This window comes from Hemibagrus wyckioides, linkage group LG27, assembly GCF_019097595.1.
Source record: "Hemibagrus wyckioides isolate EC202008001 linkage group LG27, SWU_Hwy_1.0, whole genome shotgun sequence".
NCBI lineage: Eukaryota > Metazoa > Chordata > Actinopteri > Siluriformes > Bagridae > Hemibagrus > Hemibagrus wyckioides.
This window is the reverse complement of record NC_080736.1, coordinates 3,388,994-3,412,934: the sequence shown is the minus strand read 5'-3', so window position 1 is coordinate 3,412,934 and position 23,941 is coordinate 3,388,994. Positions and strand designations below refer to the sequence as shown.

Here is a 23,941-nt window from a genome sequence, read left to right as displayed (position 1 = left end):
TGCAGACACTCTTGACCGACCTCCTGCAGACACTCTTGAGGAATCTACACATTTTACCCTGCATTTTACCAGTTGCTTCACTCCCACATTCAATCTGACTAATCCTGCTGGTCCTCTAGAAAGTTTTACCAATTCTGACAGCCACTGGTGACATTCTAAACCAATTCTGTTGGTTCCCAAACACCCTTAAACTGGTACCTCTACTTCCACAGGATTTCCCCTGCAGGCGTTCTTGAGGAATCTACACATTTTACCCCTGCATTTTACCAGTTGCATTTCACATTCAATCTAACTAATCCTGCTGGTGCTCTAGAAGGTTTTACCAATTTTGACAGCCTTTGGCGACATTCTAAACCAATTCTCTTGGTTCTCAAAAAACTCTTAATCTGGTACCTCAACTTCCACAGACCTTCTCCTGCAGGCACTCTTGGCCACTCCCCCTGATCTCCAAAAAACACTCTTGACCAATTCTTCCAGCTCCTGCAGTCATAACCAACTTTGCCACCTCCTGCAGAGACACTACACCAGTCTTTGACAAATTTGGCAAATCCTGTTAATTCCCATGCTTTAGTTTGTCAGGTTCTGCAGGAATTCTCAGTTCTAATACACACCAAAATCATAGACTTGCCATTGTAAACAACAGCAAAAGTCTAATATATAAGGGAATATTTTCACAGGCTTTAAATAAACACAAGGCAACCCAAGGGAACAAAATGATCTTGAGACTGGGATACAGTTTATTAACCTGTTACAGGGCCTAAAGTCAGAGATTCTGAACTCTGAGACCAGTTACCTGTTAAACTACAGTCCAGGGTTTTGGTCTCAGATCTTTAGACGAGTTCCTGTCTCAGAATGTCAGCACTAGTAAGAGTGTTGTTGCTTGCTATTGCACTGTAGGACCAAGAAGACCTTGTCAGAATCAATGTGAGTTGTGTGAGTACCCCTGGCTAGCGCAGCAGTTAGCACAAGGCATGGTGACTAAGGGAAGTAAGGCTGTTTGGTCTGTTAAGAGGAAGTCACTGAGGTCACTGAGACACCTCTCCCTAAGGCCAGATGATAAAGTGTGTTTTTGAATGTTTGTGTGTAGAGTTGTGAGACTGTGAGTTGAGGTGCTTTTGAGGACACTTCTTGGATGTCTCTGATGAGTGATTGTCTCAGAATTGAGCAGAGCTATCAAAGAATGTTGGTTTTTCAGTCATTTTTAAATAATGTCAGGCTAAAATTCAGGTTATTAATTGTAATTGTATGACATACTTTTTGCCCAAACAAGGCAGTTAGTGATCGATGAAAGTTTATACAGTTTCCCCTCGCAGTATGGACTTTATGGTCATTAAAATAAACAAAAAATTAGTCATCTCTGCTGCATACAAACCTCTCTTCCTGTTCCCTGGCCCGTAGTCCGTCAATAATATATCAGGATGTTTCCCAGCATCTGTTTTTATTCATCTGCTTTTATTCAACACGGAGGTCTGTTTCTTTTTGGGCTTACTAAACAGCCTTAGTCTTATCCAAACACACACAAAGACCCAGACATCCATCACCCAAATACGTCTCAAAATATTTTAATATTCATATCCTGGGTCCAAGTCTGATGTAGCTTGTTGGCTGATCTTATTTACCACAACTCAATCTGACCTATGAATATTCTGTGGTCTAAGATGGTCTCAGGAAAATATCTAGAGCTACTATTGCTCAATATCCAGTATATCCCAGATCCCATGACAAGATCAAGACCATTGTGTCTTGAGACCAGTTTTAAGGCACTATCACTATAGTTGGAAATCCCCATTTACTAGCTTAGCCACCACCAACATACAAAAGTCAATAAATCTGCTGACCCTAGGACCTGCTTTGGATGATTACTGGCCACAAATCCATTTTTGCACATTTGTTATGCACTGCTTTTCGGTTGGATTAGCATGCTATCTAAACAAAATCCTTCAAAATGTATTATACATACATGGGTTTCTGTCAAATTATTTAACGAACAAGATTAACTAATTTACAATTTTTTAAAAAGACATTATGGTTCTATGTAAGTTTGGGTTAGGGTTAGGGTTAGCAAAAGGGGGATCAACACAATATTAGGCAGGTGGTCATAATGTTATGCTTATGGTGTATAAGCTTGCAATGTAAGTTGAAATTATATTCGTTCTCGTTAGCTTCAGTTAGATGTAAAGTTAATATCAGGTGAAGGTACTAGGCATTAGATGAGGACTGTCAGGCCATGTTAATATTTTCAGTCATAACCACAAGGTAAAATAAGAACATAAGAACTGATGTGGATTTTCAGAGGGCCCTTAAACAACTTTTGACTGTTGCTAGCTGAGAGGCCATGTGACTCAGAAGGTCTGGGAGATGACATGGATAGATGACGACTCTGGGGCGTTTTGGAGTTTGCTGATATAATGCACTAAACCTTTTGTACAGCAGTTTCCCTTTGTTATGTTATAAGTGAAATAGCTTTCAGATACTTCTTTTCACTTGCACTTATCTTATCAATGTAGTCCCTATGGCATATTGACAGCTAGGTAAAATTTCCGACTAAATTTCAGGCTAAATCTATTCTATTATTCCAAATCATCTATATCTCAGTTCTGCGTGTTGTAACTCTCAGCGTTGACAAATTTTAATACAACAGAAATCCATAATAAGTCCAAATGGCCATGAAGCCCCAACCAAGTCCAGTTTCTGCATTGAGAAAAAACTCTGAGGAATTGTCTTTGCATGTTATATTAGAATATCAGTTACTGGTTCAATGGCCGACTTTCCTAAATTTAGTGCTAATTACTTTAGAAATATACTTTAATATCACTTGCTTTGTTGCCTTCACTAGTAGTTTGAAGCATTATAGCTTGTTCCACAATTGAAACATTTTGCTGCAGTTTATCAAAAGCTCTCGCATTTGTAGCATGCCATAAATGCCAGTGTTTCAAATAGAAAAGTGAAATTAGCTTTCAGGCAGAGTGTAGACCTCGGCTAAAGTAATGTAATTCTCGTCATTCATTCTTGTGCGATGTCCTGGAATAAAATTGAGAGGACTTTAATAAGGGTTACTTTGGCTAATTTGGCTCTGGATATTTAATGAAAGACTCTAGCTGTGTCATTGGAGCTAGGTTGCTGAATGTTCTTGTCTTGTTTATTGGTTAATGCAGCTGTACAGCAGGAAAAGAAGCTAAGTTGGGAAAGTATAGATGGAAAAGACATTAATCTACAAAGACTGACTACTGTTACGAAAACTTTTAATGATTTTCTACAGACTCCGAGACTGGAATATGCTCTCACACTGCTGTTCACCTAGGGAGAGGATCATCTGCATCTTGAACGCGATTCAGAATTCATGACCAAAATTTCACTTGATGATTCACTGAGGTGCATCACATGGGGTATCAGATTGGCAGTGGAAGAAAGTCGATGCCATCTGTGACTTTTCCCCAATTAACCACAATAAACAAATTCATATTTTTAATGTATACGGAGGTTTCATAACTTGGCACAAAATATGCTTAACTTTAGCTTATTAGCCGAACAACATGGTCGGCAAAATGACATAACAAGTGATATGTAGCTGAATGAGTTCCAGATGTTTATATTTACACTGTTTACTGTTAAGGATGAACATGCTGCTAAAATCTATAGCTATATATCACCAGAGTGGCTTACAATTGAGATAGGATACAGGATACAGCAACCGAGCCACAGATCACCACCAGTGAGCCTCTAAAACCTATTATCTAAAGAGGTGGGTCTTCTATCTTTGTTTGAAGACAGCCATTGGAAGTCAATTGCACCATCTGGGTCTCCTTTGTAACTTAAGAGAAGGTGGATCGAGTCATGCTAAGGGTTTGACGAAAATGTTGTGCAGTATTTGGTGTGAAGTGAGGTATGGTTTTGCCTTTATAGGTTAGGATCTCATAATGGCAGCTGTAGGAAGCCAGTGGAGGATTCACAGACTGGGAGAACTTGATGTAATGGGTGGTGGCATACAGTGGAAGGCTTTCCATGAGGCATTGGTGCAATCCTGAGATGATTGAGATGACTGAATAAGAACCTGAGTGTCCTCTGTGTACAGAATCGACTAGGAGATCCTAACAACATAAAGGAGAAACCAGTATGACCTGGTGCGTGAAGGATAATTAGTTGTTCAGGACTACACTAAGGTTGTGTAGGTCGCCAAATGAGTTCTCCAGGGAGATTATAAGATCTTGACTCAAGCATGCATTGCTGGAAAGCGTAATGGGATTCATTTTCTGGTAATGAGAAACCATGCAAACCATGGCAAGACTACCTCCTTGATCCTGAGAAATCCTTCATCCAGCCCAGTCACAGGGATGAGGATTCATTCATCTTAATTAGTTCAGGCAGATCAGAAGTATGCTTGTGTAGAGTCAAGATAAACACTGGGTGCTTCCCAATACTCAACTGATGCTTCCTTGACTTCATGAGCCCAAATGAGACCTTTGCTTCATGTCCTTCAGCTTGTAATTCCAAAACAGATCCAAACCCGCCATGTTTAAGATTGTGTCAATTACCAAGGGTCAATTAAGGAGAAAGAATTGACGAAGATTTCAGCATGAGGGTTCCTACATTTCTGCCTTTTTTTATTGTAGCATGATTAAAATTTTGTTTGTGTGTGTATGTATATTCTTTGGACCATTCCATGGTGATGTTATGTGTGAATAGAGTGCGTCTTTGTGTTTGTGTATATTGTCCAGTCCATGCTGTGTTCAGGTGCTGCCTCGGATTTCTACCTCCACAGATTCTGACTCCCTCCTGATTGGCTGACCTTGACTCAGAAATGGGTGATGCAGCAGAAATATACCCTCTCCATCTCCCTAACAATACACACACACACACTCACAGTGCAGGAGGGATACACTTAATCCTTCCTGATTCCAATATTGGCACTGATAAAGGCATCCGTGTTACAGTAAACAAAGAAAGGATAAAGAACAGTGGCATACATAGGCATACGCTCTGGTAATATGAAATGAAGAATTGTTTAAAAGGAAAGTTTCCGATCTTTCCCCTGTTAATAAATGGAAGATTAAATCAATAACACACTATTGATTAGATAATGGTAATGGCTTTTATTTGGTACTAATCCATTCCCTATGATATAGAGCTCAAAGTCAGATAAAGACAGGGCACATTTGCATTTGCCCCCTGACGCTTTGTTTCCTGTGAGGCTTATAAATAGACTCCAGGGATCCGTGATCCGTGTAAGCCTCGAAACCTGTGCTCTTGTGATATACAACCAGTTTTTGTCTTACAACGTGCCATACGTCTATACAGTGTGTTAGTGTTAATGTATTGCATTATATCTAATGTGTAAAAGGTGCACTATACCACAGCCTTTCCACAGAATGTCCATCATTTAGGATACATCATTTAAATATCTTTGAACGGCTAATGGATGATCATCTTCCTCATTTGTGTAGTCTTGTGTCTATACTGTGAGGAATATTTAGCGAAATTGCAGCTTTCTTCACAGTTTATGATATGAGATGTGGAAATGTACAAGAATCTGAAAACGCCAAAGGTATGGTCTTAATATTGAATGCTACATTGCATTGATTAATATATTACATTAGGTTGAGTAGCTACCTGGCTTAAGTAGGTTTTCCAAATGCAGATGTACAGCATTTGCCAGATGGACATAGTCCGTACCCATCATTCTCCACTTTTTCCCCCACATTTCATCTGGATGTTATTACTGCATTGTATTATAGTGATAACTATGTCTGAAACATTGCTCAGAAAAAGGGCATGTGCCATGTCTAGGCAATCTTCTCATAAATAAAACATGTTGTTCAAGATAACAGGATTGTTTCTATTAAATATTGAAATACACTATGCCTAATTTAGATGTATATGAGTTAATGGGAAAGGCAATCTAAGATAATTGACCATCGACCTATAAGATAAAGAGCTCCAGGAAAAAAGGTTGGTGATCACAAAAGGTTTGGTGATCCAGACGAAAGCACCGTTTCCCATTCCTCTTCTGTAAAATATACTGTGTATATGTGGCTGAGGCATGGCTGTATAATTCATTAAAGCTTTGTAGTGTGGTGTGAAACCACAGGACATCTACAGAGAAAACAAGAAATAGAGAGAGAGAGAGAAAGCAAACCCTCATGTCGCAATTTTTCAAGCTCACTGCGCACAATGTGCTGGTGCCATGGCAACAGCAGACCTTCTCCATTCCACCTCCCAAACAATTCCTTCCTGCCACGCAATCACACTGAGTGACCATATCAATCTAAAGTCCATCATTCATTGGCTGACACAGAACACTGATTGTGTCCACCAGCTCACAGTCACGTGCATACAGATACATTTCATATACATGTGACTAGCCGTGGGCACCGGCTAAGGTTTTCTGTCCCCATGGATGCTGAATATCCCAAAGGGGATTTTCCGAAGCACCACTGGAAGAGGAGAAAATCCCGTGCTCCTATCACCATGGAAACACCATGATAGACCGGGTGCAAGGCCGTTATGCATGTGATGGTAGCAGCCATCACTGGTATATCTGTATTTAATTAAACGCTTTTCTTCTCTCATTTTCTTTTGAAGCTGGAGGGCTGCAGTTCCTTTCGTGTGTTTATGCGCTATGGCTGACATTTAGAAAGCTTTTGAGAAATCTTTTAGAAAGCATTTTCAGGTTGTCTCAAATGTAATTCTTAGAAGATGCCTCTTATAGATGTAGATCATAATAATAATAATAATAATAATAATAATAATAATAATACATTTTGGACAAAAGATTTGGACCAAATGAAAATTCTCTCTAAATGTTGTAAAAATAAATCAATGATTCAATGACACTTTGCTGCAGTCAGTAGGTCATTCCAGCCATTTTGCGAAAATGGACATAGTTCATTTTGAAACTTGAAGCTGCCTTGTTTCTGTCTCTGCAGATCCCAGAACAACCTCCATGATGATAAGATCAGGGCTCTGTGGACGCCGTACCATCTGTTGCAGAACTCCATGTCCTTCATTTTTGCTAATGATTCCGAAGTCTGTGTCTGTGAGATGTTTGGAAACATCAAAATGTTCTCCTTTTCAATCGGCACACTGAGGCATTTGTACTGTAACTAACGTTTGCAAAGACATGGGTCAGCAAAAGCAAATGACCAACCCATAGAGAGATTGTGGATGACTTTTATTCAGAATCAGCTCTGACAAACACAGGTTTATGTCAATGCACTGGCAGATAAGGGAGTTACTAATATATTTAATACACTATTGTTTCCATAGCAACAGCTCATTCAGAGGGACTTGTATGGTAGACCTGCCACATGATCCAAGACTAACAATAAACAGATTTAAGAACACTGATATGGTGACGGTTTTAGTTTATGTGGAAGGAGTCTCCAGTGTCAGCCAATAGTGATGATGGAGTATAGCCACTGTAATGTAAGCCATATCAGGGAATAATTTGTTTTCAGGATGTTCCACAGCATCAAATGGATCTATAAATGTGATTAAAATAAGCTTGTTCTTTAATAGATAAACATTTACTGGTTGGCAATTTGTTGTGGGAGGCAGCAGGTCAAAAAGGACAGAGAAAAAGAAAGATGGAGGTGTTGCTGTAGCTGTCTGCCTCATTACCCCGCTGGCTCCACCTGTTCTGGAAGGCAACAGCACAGCAGCTCATCCCTTCTGACCGTCTCCTGTATCAGCTTTTCCTCTTCTCAAACTTCTGCCCTGACTCCATGGGATAGCAGTCATAAATCACAGCAAATCACTCTCTTTATCCTGTGATTCAACTCCTGTCACTGCTTCTATTTCAGCTCCAACTCTGCCTTGGCTTCAGCTTTAGGAACAACGTTCCGATTAATCCCTGACACTTGTCCTAGCTTTGTTAGTCTGTGTTTTTATATTTCTGTGGTATATTCCTTGAGGGGGTAAAAGGATTCCTCAAGACATTCTTGGACTCACTTCTTACTCAACGTTTATGCTCCTAAGTTTTCAAGAGCTCAATACATTTCATGTCTTACCAAATTTTCTTTCAAAGCCTTTATACACCAATCATGCATAACATTCTGAGCAGTGACAGATATATTAGGCAGCAAGGGAACATTTTGTCCTCACAGTTGATGTGTTAGAAGCAGGAAAATTGGACAAGCGTAAGGATTTGAGTAAGTTTGATGAAATTGTGATGGCTAGACCACTGGATCAGAGCATCTCCAAAACTGCAGCACTTGTGGGGTGTTCCCGGTCTGCAGTGGTCAGTATTTGTCAGAAGTATCCTTTAAGTCCTGTAAGTTGGGCCCCATGGAGGCCTCACCTCACAACTTATAGGACTTAAAGGATCTGCTGCTAAAGTCTTGGTGCCAAATACCACAGCACATCTTCAGGGATCTAGTGGAGTCCATGCCTCGACAGATCAGGGCTGTTTGGCAGCAAAAAGGGGACCAACACAATATTAGGCAGGTGGTCATAATTAGATTAGATTAGATTCAACTTTATTGTCACTGTTATGCTTGATCAGTGTATAGTGTGTCACTGTCACTTTTAAGCTTTTCATTGTATCCTCTGATCGTTTTGAACTGAACTCAGCCCTTGTATGCTACCTCTCATTGGTATAAATACCTTCTGTAGGTTTCTAACTACCATGACGAGTTCCTTACATGGGCAAACTGAATAATCTTTAAGCTTGCTTGATAAAACAAGTGCATGTCTGAAAGTACACCCAGTTCACTATGTCATGGGTCAAATCAAAATACTGGATCATAATCAGAGCCATAAATGTTTCTTCATCTTGAGGCTCTTTACCTTTGTCTGTAAAGCCTACGGTGTGTTTATCTCTCTGTATGTTTACTCGTCCACCCAGTTTTCATGCACATGACCGGTCATCAGTTTATTCACGTGTGTGATTGAGTGTGTGGAACCACAGTTCAAGGCTTAATCTAAAGGCAGCAGGTCATGTGATTAATCGCAGCTGTAGACTCCTGCAGGATGTAATTTATAGCCTTAGATACCGGTTGCACATGGACTGTGACGTCCTCAAAGGGAACCACAATCTCGAACCCCTGCCACCGGGCAGAAGTATGACGCAGGTTATTTTCATGCCAGCTTGAATCGATGCCTGTCCTCTACACAGCGTGCCGTAACTCCTTGACTCAGTGGAGCCCCTCTTCATCACAGAGTCGGTAAAAAAAAGTGTGAGTTTTTAATGGGGAAAACCTGCTGTGGCTGGCTGCTGTCCTTGTGCCTCTGTGTGTGTAAACACATCATTGACCTTGAGCCACTTCAGGTTTAATGTGGCTACAGCCCAGGTCCTGACTCATGGTATAACTTGGTCTTGCTTTAAACCAGAAAAGCTTCAGAAGTTCTTCGTTAACGTTGCTGTATATGAGAGGTTGAAAGTCTGGATTTCAATAACGTTCATGCGACGGAGTAAATTTATCCGCCATCACTTTTAAAGCAGTGGCCTGTAAACGGAAACACATTAATAGTTTCTGTTGTAGCGTCAATCAGAAATATTGATAGAGTAGATGCAGTAGAAACATAGAGTACAGTAGGTGACTTTTTTTTAGACACCTTGCTGTGAAAGGATGCCATGTCAGCATTTCATGGTCCTGGTTGTATTAAGATGACTCAAGAAAAGTTTTTGAGCATGCAGGAAGATTTACACTATACAGCCAAAAGTATGTGGACGCTTGACCATCATCCTCGTATGTATTCATGGTGCATGAACATGGAGTTGATTCCCCTTTTCTGACCCATCCTGCACTGTGTATCCTGACACCTTTCTATCAGAACCAGCATTAACTTCTTCAGCAATTTGAGCAACAGTAGCTGGATCAGATCACACGGGTCAGCCTTCTCTCCCCACGTGCATCGATGACCCTTGACCGCCCATGACTCTGTCGTCGGTTCGCCACTGTTCCTTCCTTGGACCACTAAGATAGATACTGACCACTGCAGACCGGGAACACCCCACAAGAGCTGCAGTTTTGGAGATGCTCTGATCCAGTGGTCTAGCCATCACAATCTGGCCCTTCATCAAACTCGCTCAAATCCTTACACTTGTCCATTTTTCCTGCTTCTAACATCAAATGTTCACTTGCTGCCTAATATATCCCACCCACTAACAGGTGCCATGATGAGGAGATCATCAGTCTTATTCACTGGTTATAATATTATGCCTGATCGGTGTACATGGTGAACATGGTTTCTTTAAGGGTTTAAAGAACAATTTGGGAAGATACCCTTCTGATTTGGGCAAATTGTGTAGGACTAGTTTGTTGGATAAAACATCTGACGTCTATTAGAGCAGGTATTTGTGCTGACTAGACATAGAGATACCTAAAGTTTTGTTACACAACATTTATTTTCAGTACTAGCTTGGCGACTACCTTTTCCACCTCACCTATGATGCTTTCCACATCATTACTAATTAATTGTCTTTATATTCTACATGTTTCACTGGTGGTTGATCAGAAGGAACTGATCTGTCTGTGCTTCTTAGAGGCCTTGAGGTTAATGGTTTTGAAATTTCAGAGGTTAATGAGCTGTCCTGTGGGACTGGAACTCTATAAATCAGTCCCAATGGGCAGATAACACATGGGCTGGAGGAAAGAAATAACTCACCGGGGGATCTTTTAAAGCCACTGCTTCTCAGTTTGTCATTACAGCTAGTGGTTTTGTAGACAAGAAGGAAATTGGAGGCATTCAAACGGGTGAAAAAAATGAACTGGGACCAAATTAAACCGATCTCAAGAAAAACAACCCTGCCCCTTACCTTAATCCTGACCCTTATCATTTTTCATACAGATCGAGTCCAGAGGCTAAACTTTCATCAGTGAAGATCAGATAACCAATTAAACATCTGGTAAAATTTTTCTTTTTTACTTTCTATTTCATTTTTTAATTTCAACACCATTTCTGCTGTTTAGGAAACATGATTAGCTAGCTAGCTAACATTGCTTTGGCTAAACTCTGCTGTTTCTGTCCATGTTAGCACACAAAGCCTTAAAATACCCTATTTAGACAGCATTGTGAAGTTTTTGTCATGATTAATGTCCCAGAACTTTGAGCCCACAGCACAACAAACAGAGAGAATGAAAGGAAGAAGAAAATGTAGGGAAATGATGATGTAAATGTAGGTATGTAAAAACATACACAAATCTGAATCAGGTGACTGCTGGTTTTTTTCCCCAGAAAGTCTCAGGAACGGTCCAGAGAAATTGTAAGGCTGCTTTCACACAGGTATCGAGGTAGTTTGTTTAAATGGATCCATGACGTCTTCTTGACCTAAACTCCACGACGTGTTGTAGCACCAAAATCCCCAGCATGGGAGCGTCCGAGCGAGACTCGACTGCAGGAAGCCAATCAAACACCATTAGCATTTTTTTGCAGACGTGACACGTTAAATTGAGCCAAAGGACAGAGCTGCAGAACCGCCAAAATGCCACGTGTTCTAGAGATTTGGATCGATGAACAAAAAGAGATGAATGCAGGATTTGAGCATATACAATTATATATTTATAATTATATATTTATATAGTTAACTAGCAATTTATTGGTCTCTGTACCTGGGTGATTTCTGTGATTGTACTTCACACACTTGGAAAAATTTTGTACCTTTTTTATGTCGTCGTATTTCTTACACTATATTGCCAGATATTTTGGGACGTCTGCCTTTACATGCACATGAATGTAATATGGAGTTGCCCCGCCCTTTACAGCTATAACAGATTCAACTCTTCTGGGAAGGATTTCCACAAGGTTTAGGAGTGTGTTTATGGGAATTTTTGACCATTCCTGAAGAAGCGCATTTGTGAGGTCAGGCACTGATGTTGGATGAGAAGGTCTGTCTCACAGTCTCCGCTCTAATTCATCCCAAAGGTGTTCTATGGGGTTGAGGTCAGGACTCCAGTCAAGTTCCTCCACACCAAACTCATCCATGTCTTTATGGGCCTTGCTTTGTCTACTGGTATGCAGTCATGTTGGAACAGGAAGGGGTCATCCCCAAACTGTTCCCACAAAGCATGAAATTGTCCAAAATGTCTTGGTATAAAGCTGAAGCATTAAGAGTTCCTTTCACTGGAACTAGGTGGCTGAGCCTAACCACTGAAAAACAATACCTGAGCGTGATGATTTTGAGGGGTGTCCCAAAACTTTTGGCAATATAGTGTAGAACTCGGCTCTTCCATTTTGGTTCATATATTTCCGTCTGGTGTGAAACTAATCCCTGAGTGGTCAACTAATTTCACGATCTGCCTCCACGTGTCTGGTAAATATAAATAATTTTCACATAAAACACACATGGAACACAGCTCTTTATCCACAGGTTTTCTTTCCTAACAAGTTTCCTCCTTTATTTCAGCTGTTTGACCTTCTCTCAGACCAACAGCAGGTGGAGATGGCATGGAGGTCACTTCTGTTTAGCTTGTTGCTAAGCTTGGACTCGTGCGGTTACAGAGTAAGTGGGCGAGTAATGCGATAACGTCGCGTCAGTCTGAATGGAATGGAATGTAAGGCATCAGTGGTCTCTTCAGTGTTTGGTCAGTGATTAGATTGTGGAATGGCTGGAGATTTGGACCAGGAAGAGAATGAGATCTTTTTTTTTTTTTGTCTTGTTAAACAAATTGATTGTAAAGCTAAAAATGACAGACCGATTTTTTATATATAATAGCTACAAATTGTTGATCTTTTGTTACAGCACAGCGCTAACGACTTCTCGATCCTGATTGGTCAGAAGGTTGTTGATTTATTTTGCAGACACAACAAATGTAACTATTAATGGATAAAAATCAGGAGGAATCGTTCATTAATGAATTAAGAAAAAATAATTTGGGTGTTGCAGTGTAAGAAATAAATAGAAAAAGAATTCATCCCTCCATCACTCTTTCTCTTCTTCTCTGTCTCCCTGTCTCACTCTTTGTCCCTCTTTCCTTTTCTTTCTGCTCTTCCTTTTCTCTCTCTCTCTCTCTCTCTCTCTCTCTCTCCCTCCCCCCTTTTCACATTTCTCATCTTTTCTCCTTTCCCTTTCTTTCATCCTTTCCTACTTTTTCACTTCTCTCCTCTCTTAATGTTTCTCTCTTTTCTTTTTTCCTTCTGCTGTTACTTATCTTTTTTTGTTGTGCTCTCTCTCTCGCACTTCCATCTCTTCTCATCTTCTCTCTCTTGAACGTCCATCTTTTCTCATCTTCTCTGTCTTTCTCTTGAACTTCCATCTTTTCTCATCTTCTCTCTCTCTCTCTCTCTCACACACACACACACACACACACACACACTATCTGTCTCACTATCTCGCTCTTCCTTTGTCTCATTACTCTTTAATGTGATCGCACTTCTTCATCCTTAGCATTCACTCTTTTTATTTCCTTTTCTCTCACTTCAATTCCGTTTTCCTTCTCTTTCTCTCTCTCTCATTCGCTCTTTTCCTTTTTCCTTTTAGTATACTCTTCATTTACACTCTGTCCTCTCATCCTTTACCGCTCTCTCTCCGTTTCTCTCTCTCACACACACGCGCGCACACTGTCCTTCTTTACTTCCTCTTTATTACATGTTCTCTTTCTCGTCCTCTCTCCTCCACGTTTCCTTTCTTTACACGCTGTGTCGCACTCATCCTTTACCTCTCACTCTCTCTCTCTCCCGCTCCCTCTCACGCGCACACCGCTCCTGCCTCGCGCGCGGACGCACGCGCACGCGCTCTTTGCCTGTCTTGCCGCTCGCGCGACGCTTTCTTCTTTTTTCCCCCCATCCTATCGTTCAGGCGAGCCTAATTTTTCTATGTTGCTTTTGCATTATATTGCATTTGTTTCCTTTCATTTTATTTTAATCATAATCTGGAAAGTTTGTGATTTGTTTGTGTTTTTATTTTTTTTTAGCACGCGCGCTCGGTTGCGAGCCCAAAAACCAACAAACAACCAAATAAACCAACAAACAAAGCGCTGCTCCGCTCCTGACCGCCACTGAACGGCTGAAACGGATTAACCGGCTATTCTGAGCGCTAATGAGATTGGACCGGAGACGTGGCAGACATGGAGCGTAGTATCTCCGTGCTTTGGCTCAGTTTGGCTCGCCGTCTTGTTGCCTGTCACTCGGAAATGGCGCTTTGAGAGTAACCGAGCCGCGCGCGCGGCAAACCTGCCCTGCACACCTCCTATAAACACCTCGCTTTTGCATGCTCACCTGTGCGTTGGGCTTTGTTTCCCCAAACCCTTATATTTTAGGTTGTTTTAAAAGCGCGCGCGCGCGTCTACGTTAGAGTGGACTGTAGCTTACTGTAACATGAAGTACCAGAAATACATCACGGTTATGCAGATGGCTATGGGAGTGACCGCGTCCAACAAAGACGATTGCATCCCTCCGAAAAGACAGCTGTGGTGAGTAAAAAAAAAAAAAGTGTCAATGAACCGGGAGCGCGTGAATGAATAGATGACAGCGCGAGGAGGGCAATTAACTGGGAGTAAAATGCATGAATGAAATGCAATAAAAGAGCAAGAGAGATGGAGAAGAAAGAAAATCAGATATCTGTGTGTGTGTGTGTGAGAGAGAGAGAGATGAGTGTGACATCTCGAGATCTGTTGTCAAGGTGCACGCGCCTCTCAGCTCAGCCTCTGTTTGCGGAAGTGAGACGCTCCCATTCAGTCCCATATTTTTATTATCTTTTCTTTAACTCAATCCTACTCCATTGTGGTCACTCTTTGTTTATTGCACTGCTTTTCTCTTTTATCTTAATCACACTTTCTTTCCAAAATGGTCTAAATGACCAGTTCAGTACTGTGTGTTGAACACTTATTAGCATTAAATCAATCAGCTTGTGTTCTGTCTGTTTAACAGGTAAAGGGGTCGAGGTGGGATTTAGGTACTGAGGTTAGTGGAGTGTTTACAGCACGAGCGGCCAGGTGACTTTGCTGGGCCGAAATATTAACCCACATACATAGAAAATGGTGTAATGTGGTTCCACCTGATCTGTGTATACACACACACACACACACTAAAGCTACAATAGTCCGTCGTCACAAGCTTCATCCTATAAAGTACACTAGCATTACAAACTCACAAGCTTCATCCTATAAAGTACACTAGCATTACAAACTCACAAGCTTCATCCTATAAAGTACACTAGCATTACAAACTCACAAGCTTCATCCTATAAAGTACACTAGCATTACAAACTCAATATCATAACCCACCAGTACCTACTCTATGGCATGTTATACCCCTAAATACTTAATATTGTCAACTTAAAAAGCTTTGACCAGAGATGTTGTAGTGTGTGTTGTGTGTTGTAGATTCAAACTTCCAACTGAGATTCAGTCTCTCCAGGATTTCCCAGAATTTTATTTTTAATTTTTTGTCATTGTTGAGGCCAAAAATGTTCGATTTTGTGGTGTTCGTGTTTTTGGTAGTTGTAGATAACTGCTTAAATCAGTGAAATCAAAAATCACAAAAGCAGGATTCTTCAGTGGCTTAGTGGGTCGCATGTTCGCCTCACACCTCAAGCATCCTGGGGTTGAGTCTCGCTTTCGCTCCCGCTCACTGTGTGTATGTGGAGTTTGCATGTTCTCCCTGTGCTTGGTGGGTTTCCTCCCACAGTCCAAAGACATGCTATTAGGCTGATTGGAGTCTCTAAATTGCCTGTAGTGTGTGAATGAATGGGTGTGTGTGCCCTGTGATGGGTTGGCACTCCATCCAGGGTGTATCCTGCCTTGATGCCCGATGACGCCTGAGATAGGCACAGGCTCCCCGTGATCTGAGGATAGATCGGATAAGCGGTACAGACAATAACATGGGGAAAAAAGGATTCTTCTACCAGACATACTCTGATCAGGCATAACATTATGACCTCCTCTTTTGCTGCCAAAACAGCCCTGACCCGTCCTGCACTGTGTATTCTGACCCCTTTCTATCAGAACCAGCATTAACTTCTTCAGCAGTTTGATCAACAGTAGCGCGTCTGTTGGATCGGATCACACGGGCCAACCTTCACTCCCCACGTCCATCACTGAGCCTTGGCCGCCCATGACCCTGTCACCGATTCACCACTGTTCCTTCCTTGGACCACTTTTAATAGATACTGACCACTGCAGACCGGGAACACCCCACAAGAGCTGCAGTTTTGGAGATGCTCTGATCCAGTGGTCTAGCCATCACAATTTGGCCCTTCGTCAAACTCGCTCAAATCCTTACACTTGTCCATTTTTCCTGCTTCTAACATCAACTTTGAGGAAAAAACTTGCTGCCTAATATATCCCACCCACTAACAGGTGCCATGATGAGGAGATACTCAGTGCTCAGGAAGTTATGCCTGATCACTGTATATGTAATGACTTTCTGTGGATAGCTGTACTCATGTACAACACGCATGAATCAGAGACAGCCTTGGCTGAATGCCAGTTGTGAGGATGTCACACGACACGTCTCGGAACAAATCTGTGGAAAACTTCCTCAGAATATCGTGGATTTTGCTCGAACATGACATGCATACAGTATAGCTTTGAAAATGACCACATACAGACAATTTAACCCCAGCTCAGCACACACACACACACACCTCCAAGCATCTGCGAATCTAATGAATTGTTAGATTTTGGATATTTTCTGGTTTTCTGATCTCGCAGCTCGAACACGGAAACCCCCGCATGATGTCATGGCGTCCACTCGAGACATCTCATTAAACTGCAAATAAGATCTGATTAAGAACCTCATTAAATTTTGTCTGGATCTATTCCCTCATTACGATACACAGCCCGGGTCATTCATTTATACCGCACGGCTCAGCGTCTTTATTGAATAATGAAAATGCTCGTATGTATTATATGAAGTTCATTAAGGAGCTGTTAAAAAGGTACGGATGTACTGACCTCATGACCTCGGAGTATCAGCATCAGCGCTCGTCCTGACCTGTTGTGTTGGCTGTGATGTTTTTGGGGTTTTTTTGGTTTGTTTTACTAGGTGAGTCGTTTAGCGAGCGATTTGATGAGTCGACTCTTTGATTCAGCCCCTTTAGGTGAAAGTTAGGAGAGTTACAGTGAATTTCTTTCCATTTTTTGTTACATAGCAAAGCAATTCCTTCACTCTTTTAATCGTAATGCTTCCATGGAAACGTCTTTTCGGCATTTGAGTTGTGAACGCTGACGTGTGTGTATATGACTCCCGGTTATGTGATTATGAAGATATGGTAAGAAAGGCTCATGTATTTTGTTAAAGCACATTTGTAGTGCCTTGCTTTTTAATTTTAATCAGACTTCATAAAATGTTTAGTTAAAAATGTTGTTTTGTTGAGTAGACGGTAGAACAGGCAGAACAGAACCTTTCCAGATGGGAATATTGCAAACTGTGCTGTGAATCATTTGGCAGAGTCGACTCGTATCAGTGAGTCGAGTCAAATGATTCGAGAAGATACCAGAAGCTCGGTTACTATGTTGGTTAAATAAGTTTTTTTTTGTACATGTACCTTTCTGAGATACACTAGTGATTGACCTCACAAATGAACTTCTAGTGGAATGGTCAAAAATTCCCATCAACCCACTCCTAAACCTTGTGGAAAGCCTTCCCAGAAGAGGTGAAGCTGTTATAGCTGCACAGGCCAGGCCAAATCCATAATAATCCTCCTGGGTTAAGAATGGGATGTCATTAAAGTTCACGTGCATGTAAAAGCAGACGTCCCAAAACTTTTGGCAGCGAAGTGTATTTCCTCGTGTGTGTTGATTCATTTATTTATAGACATAAAACAAAAGTAATGTTCAGCAACTTCAGATCCAGCTTCAGGTCCAGCCCAAACCTTCCTTAACCCCATACATGTATCTGAACAAGCCTGTGGACCTGTTTACTTTCCTCCTAGTCCCTGCTCCATTACTTATTGTCCCGGCATGTGTCTGTGTGTCATCGGTCAGAAACTCAGAAGCACAGGTCCACTGGAATATCGAGGTAAAGAAGGAGAAAGCATGATACTTTAATTACCTGAAGTAAGTGACATTTTCCTTGTGTTTTCATGCGTGAAACTCTAGACTGCATGTTTTTAATGTTATAAAATAGACAAACGATATGTTCAGGTTGCGAATGGCTCGGGAAATGGTGTTGCCAGGCAACTTAGAAGTATAGACTCTATAGTTTGGGTGCTTTTTGAGGATCTATGTAAAAATGACTTACTTTTAAAAGGACCTTCAAATTAAGTTAATGAACAACGATAACAGTTAGTTTAGTGTGTAATCATGAACGATTATTTTATCCGGATAAATAAAGCCCACGGTTCGTACTGTAGCGTGTTTATCGTCACAGACTCTGAACAGATGAGACGTTTTTGAAGTTGAAGCCAAGAAGAAGTGCAAACTTTTCTGTCTTGTCATCATGCCACGTTAACAGGTTGCTACACAAGAGTGTGTAAATAAGACAAAAATAAAATATATATATATACACTTTTAAAATCTTTGAGGTTCAGATACATCCTCAAGCTGCTGTTGTAACTGTTTGATTATTGTTTGCACTTTCTGTTGTACTACGTTTTTTTTTTTTAAAAGTAGCTAATACTTACGTAAAATACTTTAGCTTGGTTAGCGACTCGTGCGCGAAATCTAAGCTAGCTAAGGATCGAAGCTGAAAACTGGCCACATTCTATCCCGCATCACAAACTCAAGACTGTACAGTACAGCAAAAATTGTGTTGATGTGCAAAGAAAATACTCTCATATTTCTTGAAATGAAGAAAACAAATGAATACAATAAAAAGAAAAAGCGTTTAATTTTCTGTGTTGACATTGTACTGTTTTGTTCATTGCTACGTCTACAACAACAAGCGAAATGAACACAAACAACACTCATATGTTTTCCGGTCCCTAGTCATCGATGCTTATCGTGTGTAATAAACACTACTATACTGCGATAGTGTGTGTGTGTAAAAGAGAGCAGAGTGGAAAGTGTTATCAGATCAACGCCCTTCTTCCCAGCATGAGGTCAACAACACTCAAGAATCACACACACACACAGACTCGAGCGTTCGTCGTCACACTCGGTTTTTCCGATGCCGTTGTAGTCACTGTGTAACTCCTCTAATGAAGCACGCACAGCAGCAGCAGTTCACGAGCTGAGTGTCTGGATCACGGAAAACAACAAGGAACCGATCCGCTCGATGACGAGAGCCACGGACAGACGTAACACAAGTCTCTCTGATTGTCCATGAATCACGCTGTATGCTGGAAACCAGTGCTTCAAAGCAGTCATATACTTGTCTCACACACACACATGGTATGTTTTGCCCTTGATTAAATCGCACTGATGTCGTACTCTGTGTTGTGATATTTTGTCACGGATATGGAATTAATACAAGTCAATCCGTAATCCGTGAAATACAAGACAAGAGAAATTGTTCCTGGTCTCCGGATGGGCGGGACATACTCTACTCTCCCTCTTACTCTAATCTCTCGCCTGTCAATCACAGAAGTAGTTTGTTTTCTCACTGACTTCCCGTAAATTCCGTTTTCAGAACGTCTTCAGGCTTCTAATAACGAACATTTGCAACTCTGTTATCAACACACATGCTGTTAGAAGTTGGTTTCGAATCATCTTACACTGATCAGGTATAACATTGTGAGCAGTGAGAGGTGAAGTGAATAAGACTGAGTATCCCCTCATCATGGCACCTGTTAGTGGGTGGGATATATTAGGCAGCAAGTGAACATTTTGTCCTCAAAGTTGATGTTAGAAGCAGGAAAAATGGACAAGCTGTCCACAGCTGTTTTATCATGTGTTTTTGTTAAAAAAAAAAAAAATTGCCCGTTTCTTAACTCAAAATCTTCTTAGTTTATTTTAATCGTCCTTTGTTTCATCTTACTCCAGCTTGGCTCCTTAAGCACCAGATCCCTCGACACACCTGTTCACGAGAGCCAGGTCACCCGGGTCACCTGTGACAGAACCTGACCCCTGACTCTATCTGGCATCACGTAGCGCTACGTCTCTTTTCCTAATCTCTCCCTTGGTCCATCTGTCTGATCTGTCTATCCCGCCTAATCCGGGTCGTGATCCGTCTCGCACTTTGGGTTACCTCACGTTAATCGAGCACTCGTGCTCTGTACACAAACCAGGCTGTGCATTCTAATCTTCTGAAGCTGACCGCTCTGTAGAAACTCCTCGTTTTGATCCGGAAGCGATGGCCGTTAGCGATGTCAATCTGGACTGAATGCAACTGGACATGATGTGATGTGAGTCATCATGAGTTGATGCCCAGGGATGGATTTTGGGTGACATGCGAGCGTCAAAGACGTTGTGTCCTGTCTGCAGAGCCTGAGAGAAACACATGCTAGCTGCTGCTGATGATTTACGACTCACCAGATTTACAGCTTAGGAAAAGTTGTTATGTCTCTTGTAAAAGTTAAAGAAGAGTGGTTAAAGAGGTCAAGAAAAAATATTTTTTCTCTTCAATTTTTTTGTAATTGGTGCCTGACATTTCGGATAAATATTTATTTAAATTAAAAAAACGTAAATAAACAAAATGACTATTATTTAAATTATTTGCAATTTTTTTCTTTTATTTATTTATTTATTTATTTACTTATTATCATTTTTTATTTTAATATTTTTGTTAATTTCGCATTTGATTTTCAAGGTCCACAGACTGAAACAAAATCTTTCAGTCAGAATCATTTTATTTATCATGTCTATTTCCACTTATTATTATTATTATTATTATGCTGTATGTCAGGTCTAACAGAACCATTTCTTTCCCTCAAGGGTGCACAAACTTTTGCACTGGGTTCTAGCCCAGGTTGGTGGGGTTTTGGATGCCGCTTCAGCGTTTCGCAGACAGATGTTAGAAAGCACAAACCTCCTCTGTTTCCAACTCCAAGTGGGACATCGTGTTATTTTTGGGTTTCCTAATGCAACATTGATGGAGCTCACGGCTCAAAAGAGTCGCAATGTTTCGCTTCGGAAAACACTTGATTCTTTAGTTCCTACGGCGCTTTAAAAGACCGGATGGTAGATTAACATCGTTAATAGAAGAACAGAGTTAATAGAAGAATAATAGTTAATAGATAGAATAGATATCAGAGTAATGGCAGAATTATGAGACAAAAACGCTGCTTTTTCTTTTTCAGAGAAAAGAATGTGTGTTGAAATGAAGCATGATTTTGTCTACATTTCTGGTCTTTAGCAGACACCCTTATCCAGGGCGACTTAAAAATATATATCGTTTTATACGACTGAGCCATTGAGGGTTAAGGGCTTTGCTTAGGGGCCCAGCAATGGCAGATTGTTGGACCTGGGTTTCAAACTCACAACCTTCTGATCAGTAGTCCAACGCCTTAACCACTAAGCTACCACATCCCACATTGTCTCAGTTGTTGCAGGCAGGTCACCTTCGACCCTGTGTAGATTTGCCATCAGCATCATCCGACATGCTTGAAGCTCTCTACAGCATATGAACTCCGACAATAAACTCCATCTTCATGACCAGTTCATATGCCGTAATGACCCTTAGGTTTGATCACTGTACTGAGTTACACCGCACATGTAACCATCATTAGCCGTGACATGAACACCTTTCCTCTGAATTCCTCCAAGATTTAGAAAATAAACTCAATATCTCTCTGTGGCCATGTCCACACTAATATGTTTTTGGTTAAAACCGCATATTTTTCTGTCCATTTTGGCCCTCTGTCCACACTGAGACGGTGTTTTCGCATGGCAGTGTGGACCGTGGAATGTGATAGAAAAATATCGGCGAGAATCAAGGGGAAGGTGATACAAGACAGTGATACGGCCATGCTGTATGGTTTAGAGGCAGTGTCACTGAGGAAGAGACAGGAGTCAGACCTGGAGGTAGCAGAGCTGAAGATGTTGAGGTTCTCTTTGGGAGGGACACGGTTGGACAGGATTAGGAACGAGTACATCAGAGGGACAGCTCATGTTGGACGTTCGGGGGACGTTAGGAAGATGGTTTGGACATGTCCAGAGGAGGGAGAGTGAGTATATTGGTAGGAGAATGTTGGACATGGAGCTGCCAGGCAGGAGGCAAAGAGGAGGTATATGGATGGAATAAATGAGGATATGAAGCTAGTGGGTGTAAGTGCTGAGGATGCAGAAGATAGGGATAGGTGGAGAGAGATGATTCGCTGTGGAGACCCCTGAAGAGAAAAGCCCAAAGAAGAAGGAATGTGGACCATGGAAATGGAGGCTTTCGAAAACGATGACGCATTTTTAGTCGTCACGCAGTCATGTGACCAATTCAGCTAATTTCCTCGACTTATTGTTGCGACATTTCAAAGAGCCAGAAAGTAAATAAACACCAGGTGGAGATGAGGCATGTCGCAGCGTCTTACGTACTCCTCGTGTGCAGTACAGGGACGTAAGCGTTTTCAGACGTTTCAATGTGGACGACCAACTTTTGGGAAACGATTGAAAACGATACACGCCGCGGCGTTTTCAGATTTATCCGGATTAGTGTAGACGTAGCCTGTAAAACAATCTAGAGCCATTAAGGTGTGAACTCGCTTCTTCTTTTGAACTCTGGTTGTCATGGCAACTTTTCAACTAAGTTTTTAAAGTTCTAAGTTTCTAAGTTCAACTGTTGAACTTAAAGTGATCTTGACTTATGATTTGTGAGTTGTTTTGTGTTCACTGATGCACGTGGGGAGAGAAGGCTGGCCCGTGTGATCCGATCCTACAGACGAGCTACTGTTGCTCAAATTGCTGGAAAAGTTAATGCTGGTTCTGATAGAAAGGGGTCAGGATACACAGTGCAGATGTGTATTCTGGCAGGTGGTCATAATGTTATGCCTGATCTGTGTATGTTGAAATTGAAATCTCATTTGCCCTTAATTTCGAAGGCTGTGGCACAGTAACACAAATGTAATCGCTTGTACAGTTGATGCAAGTTTCATCAGTCTACAGAAAGAGTATGAGATCAGAAAGGAGGACGGTGTGTGTGTGTGTGTGTGTGTGTGTGAGAGAGAGAGAGAGAGAGAGAGAGGTGGAGGATTACAGCTCCTACCTCACACTGGGCCCTCGGCTGTCACATAACATTAAGACCATTTCTGCACACTTGCCTCGAATTGCCCTCTAAACCAACAGGGAGAGAAAAAAGGCTTTAAAAATGAAGGAAAGCTCAGAGGAAAGCGTTTTCTCTCCTTTCTCCAGAGCTCTGTTTATGACGCCTGTTTAGCTTTCTCACAGACCACAGAGAAGACTCGACTGAGATGATTAGGCTGATTTGGAAGACGCCGAATGGAAATGTGGAAATATGGTACACTGAAATCCCTGGTTTACACAGAGACCCAAGGAAAAGACTTTTATTTTTATAAGAGTGCATAGATAATATGTCTATATTGTCTTTTTAAAAAATGAGAAAACGTGTTGTCAGAAACCAGCCAGGGATTTTCGTTAAAATTCAAATTGAAATTTTCTTATATAAGATTTTATAAATGCTAGAAAAATAGAATTTAATATAACAATGTAGTAAAAAAAAATGAATAAATTTTTTTTAATTAAAATATAAAATAAAAATAAAATGGAATTAGTTGTACAGAACAGAGGAAAAATATAAACAAAATATGCAAAAAATTAATAAAAGCATATGAATAAAATACAATGACTGATGATGTGAACATGAGTATGATGATATGTTTTTATTGGGTTTTAATTTGTTTTCTGGTGGTCTGTAATGAAACGTTTATTGTATCCAAAAAATTCCTACAGGAATTTTCTACCGGAAATTAACAGATCCATACAACCAATTCCCAGTAATTTTCCTAATTATATATATATATTAATAAATTTTTTATTAATTAATAATAATTAATATCTCAGCAATTTTCTACATTTAAAAACTAATTATTTTAAATATTAACTAAATTATATTATTAATTTTTTGTTTTCTTTTAAATGATGAAATAAAGCTGTGTGTGTCATCGGAACTGTTAGCTGAATCGGTTTACCGCTTTTTTTAAAATTCATTTCTAACATTCACATGAGCTAAATAA

The 23,941-nt window shown here is 40.7% G+C and overlaps 1 protein-coding gene across 7 annotated transcripts in view; it reads left to right on the top strand.

Moving 5' to 3' along the window:
• The first annotated feature begins 13,763 nt into the window (after positions 1 to 13,763).
• tjp1a (tight junction protein 1a) overlaps positions 13,764 to 23,941 on the top strand; it is a 114,004-nt gene continuing 103,826 nt past the window's right edge. For 2 of the 7 annotated variants that reach the window (XM_058382215.1, XM_058382216.1), the window contains exon 1: positions 13,769 to 14,348. In XM_058382215.1, the coding sequence (XP_058238198.1) occupies positions 14,254 to 14,348 (95 nt within the window). In that variant the 5' untranslated portion in view covers positions 13,769 to 14,253. Of the gene's footprint in view, positions 14,349 to 23,941 lie in introns of all 7 variants that reach the window. The other 5 variants (XM_058382218.1, XM_058382214.1, XM_058382217.1 and 2 more) reach the window with 5 other exon arrangements.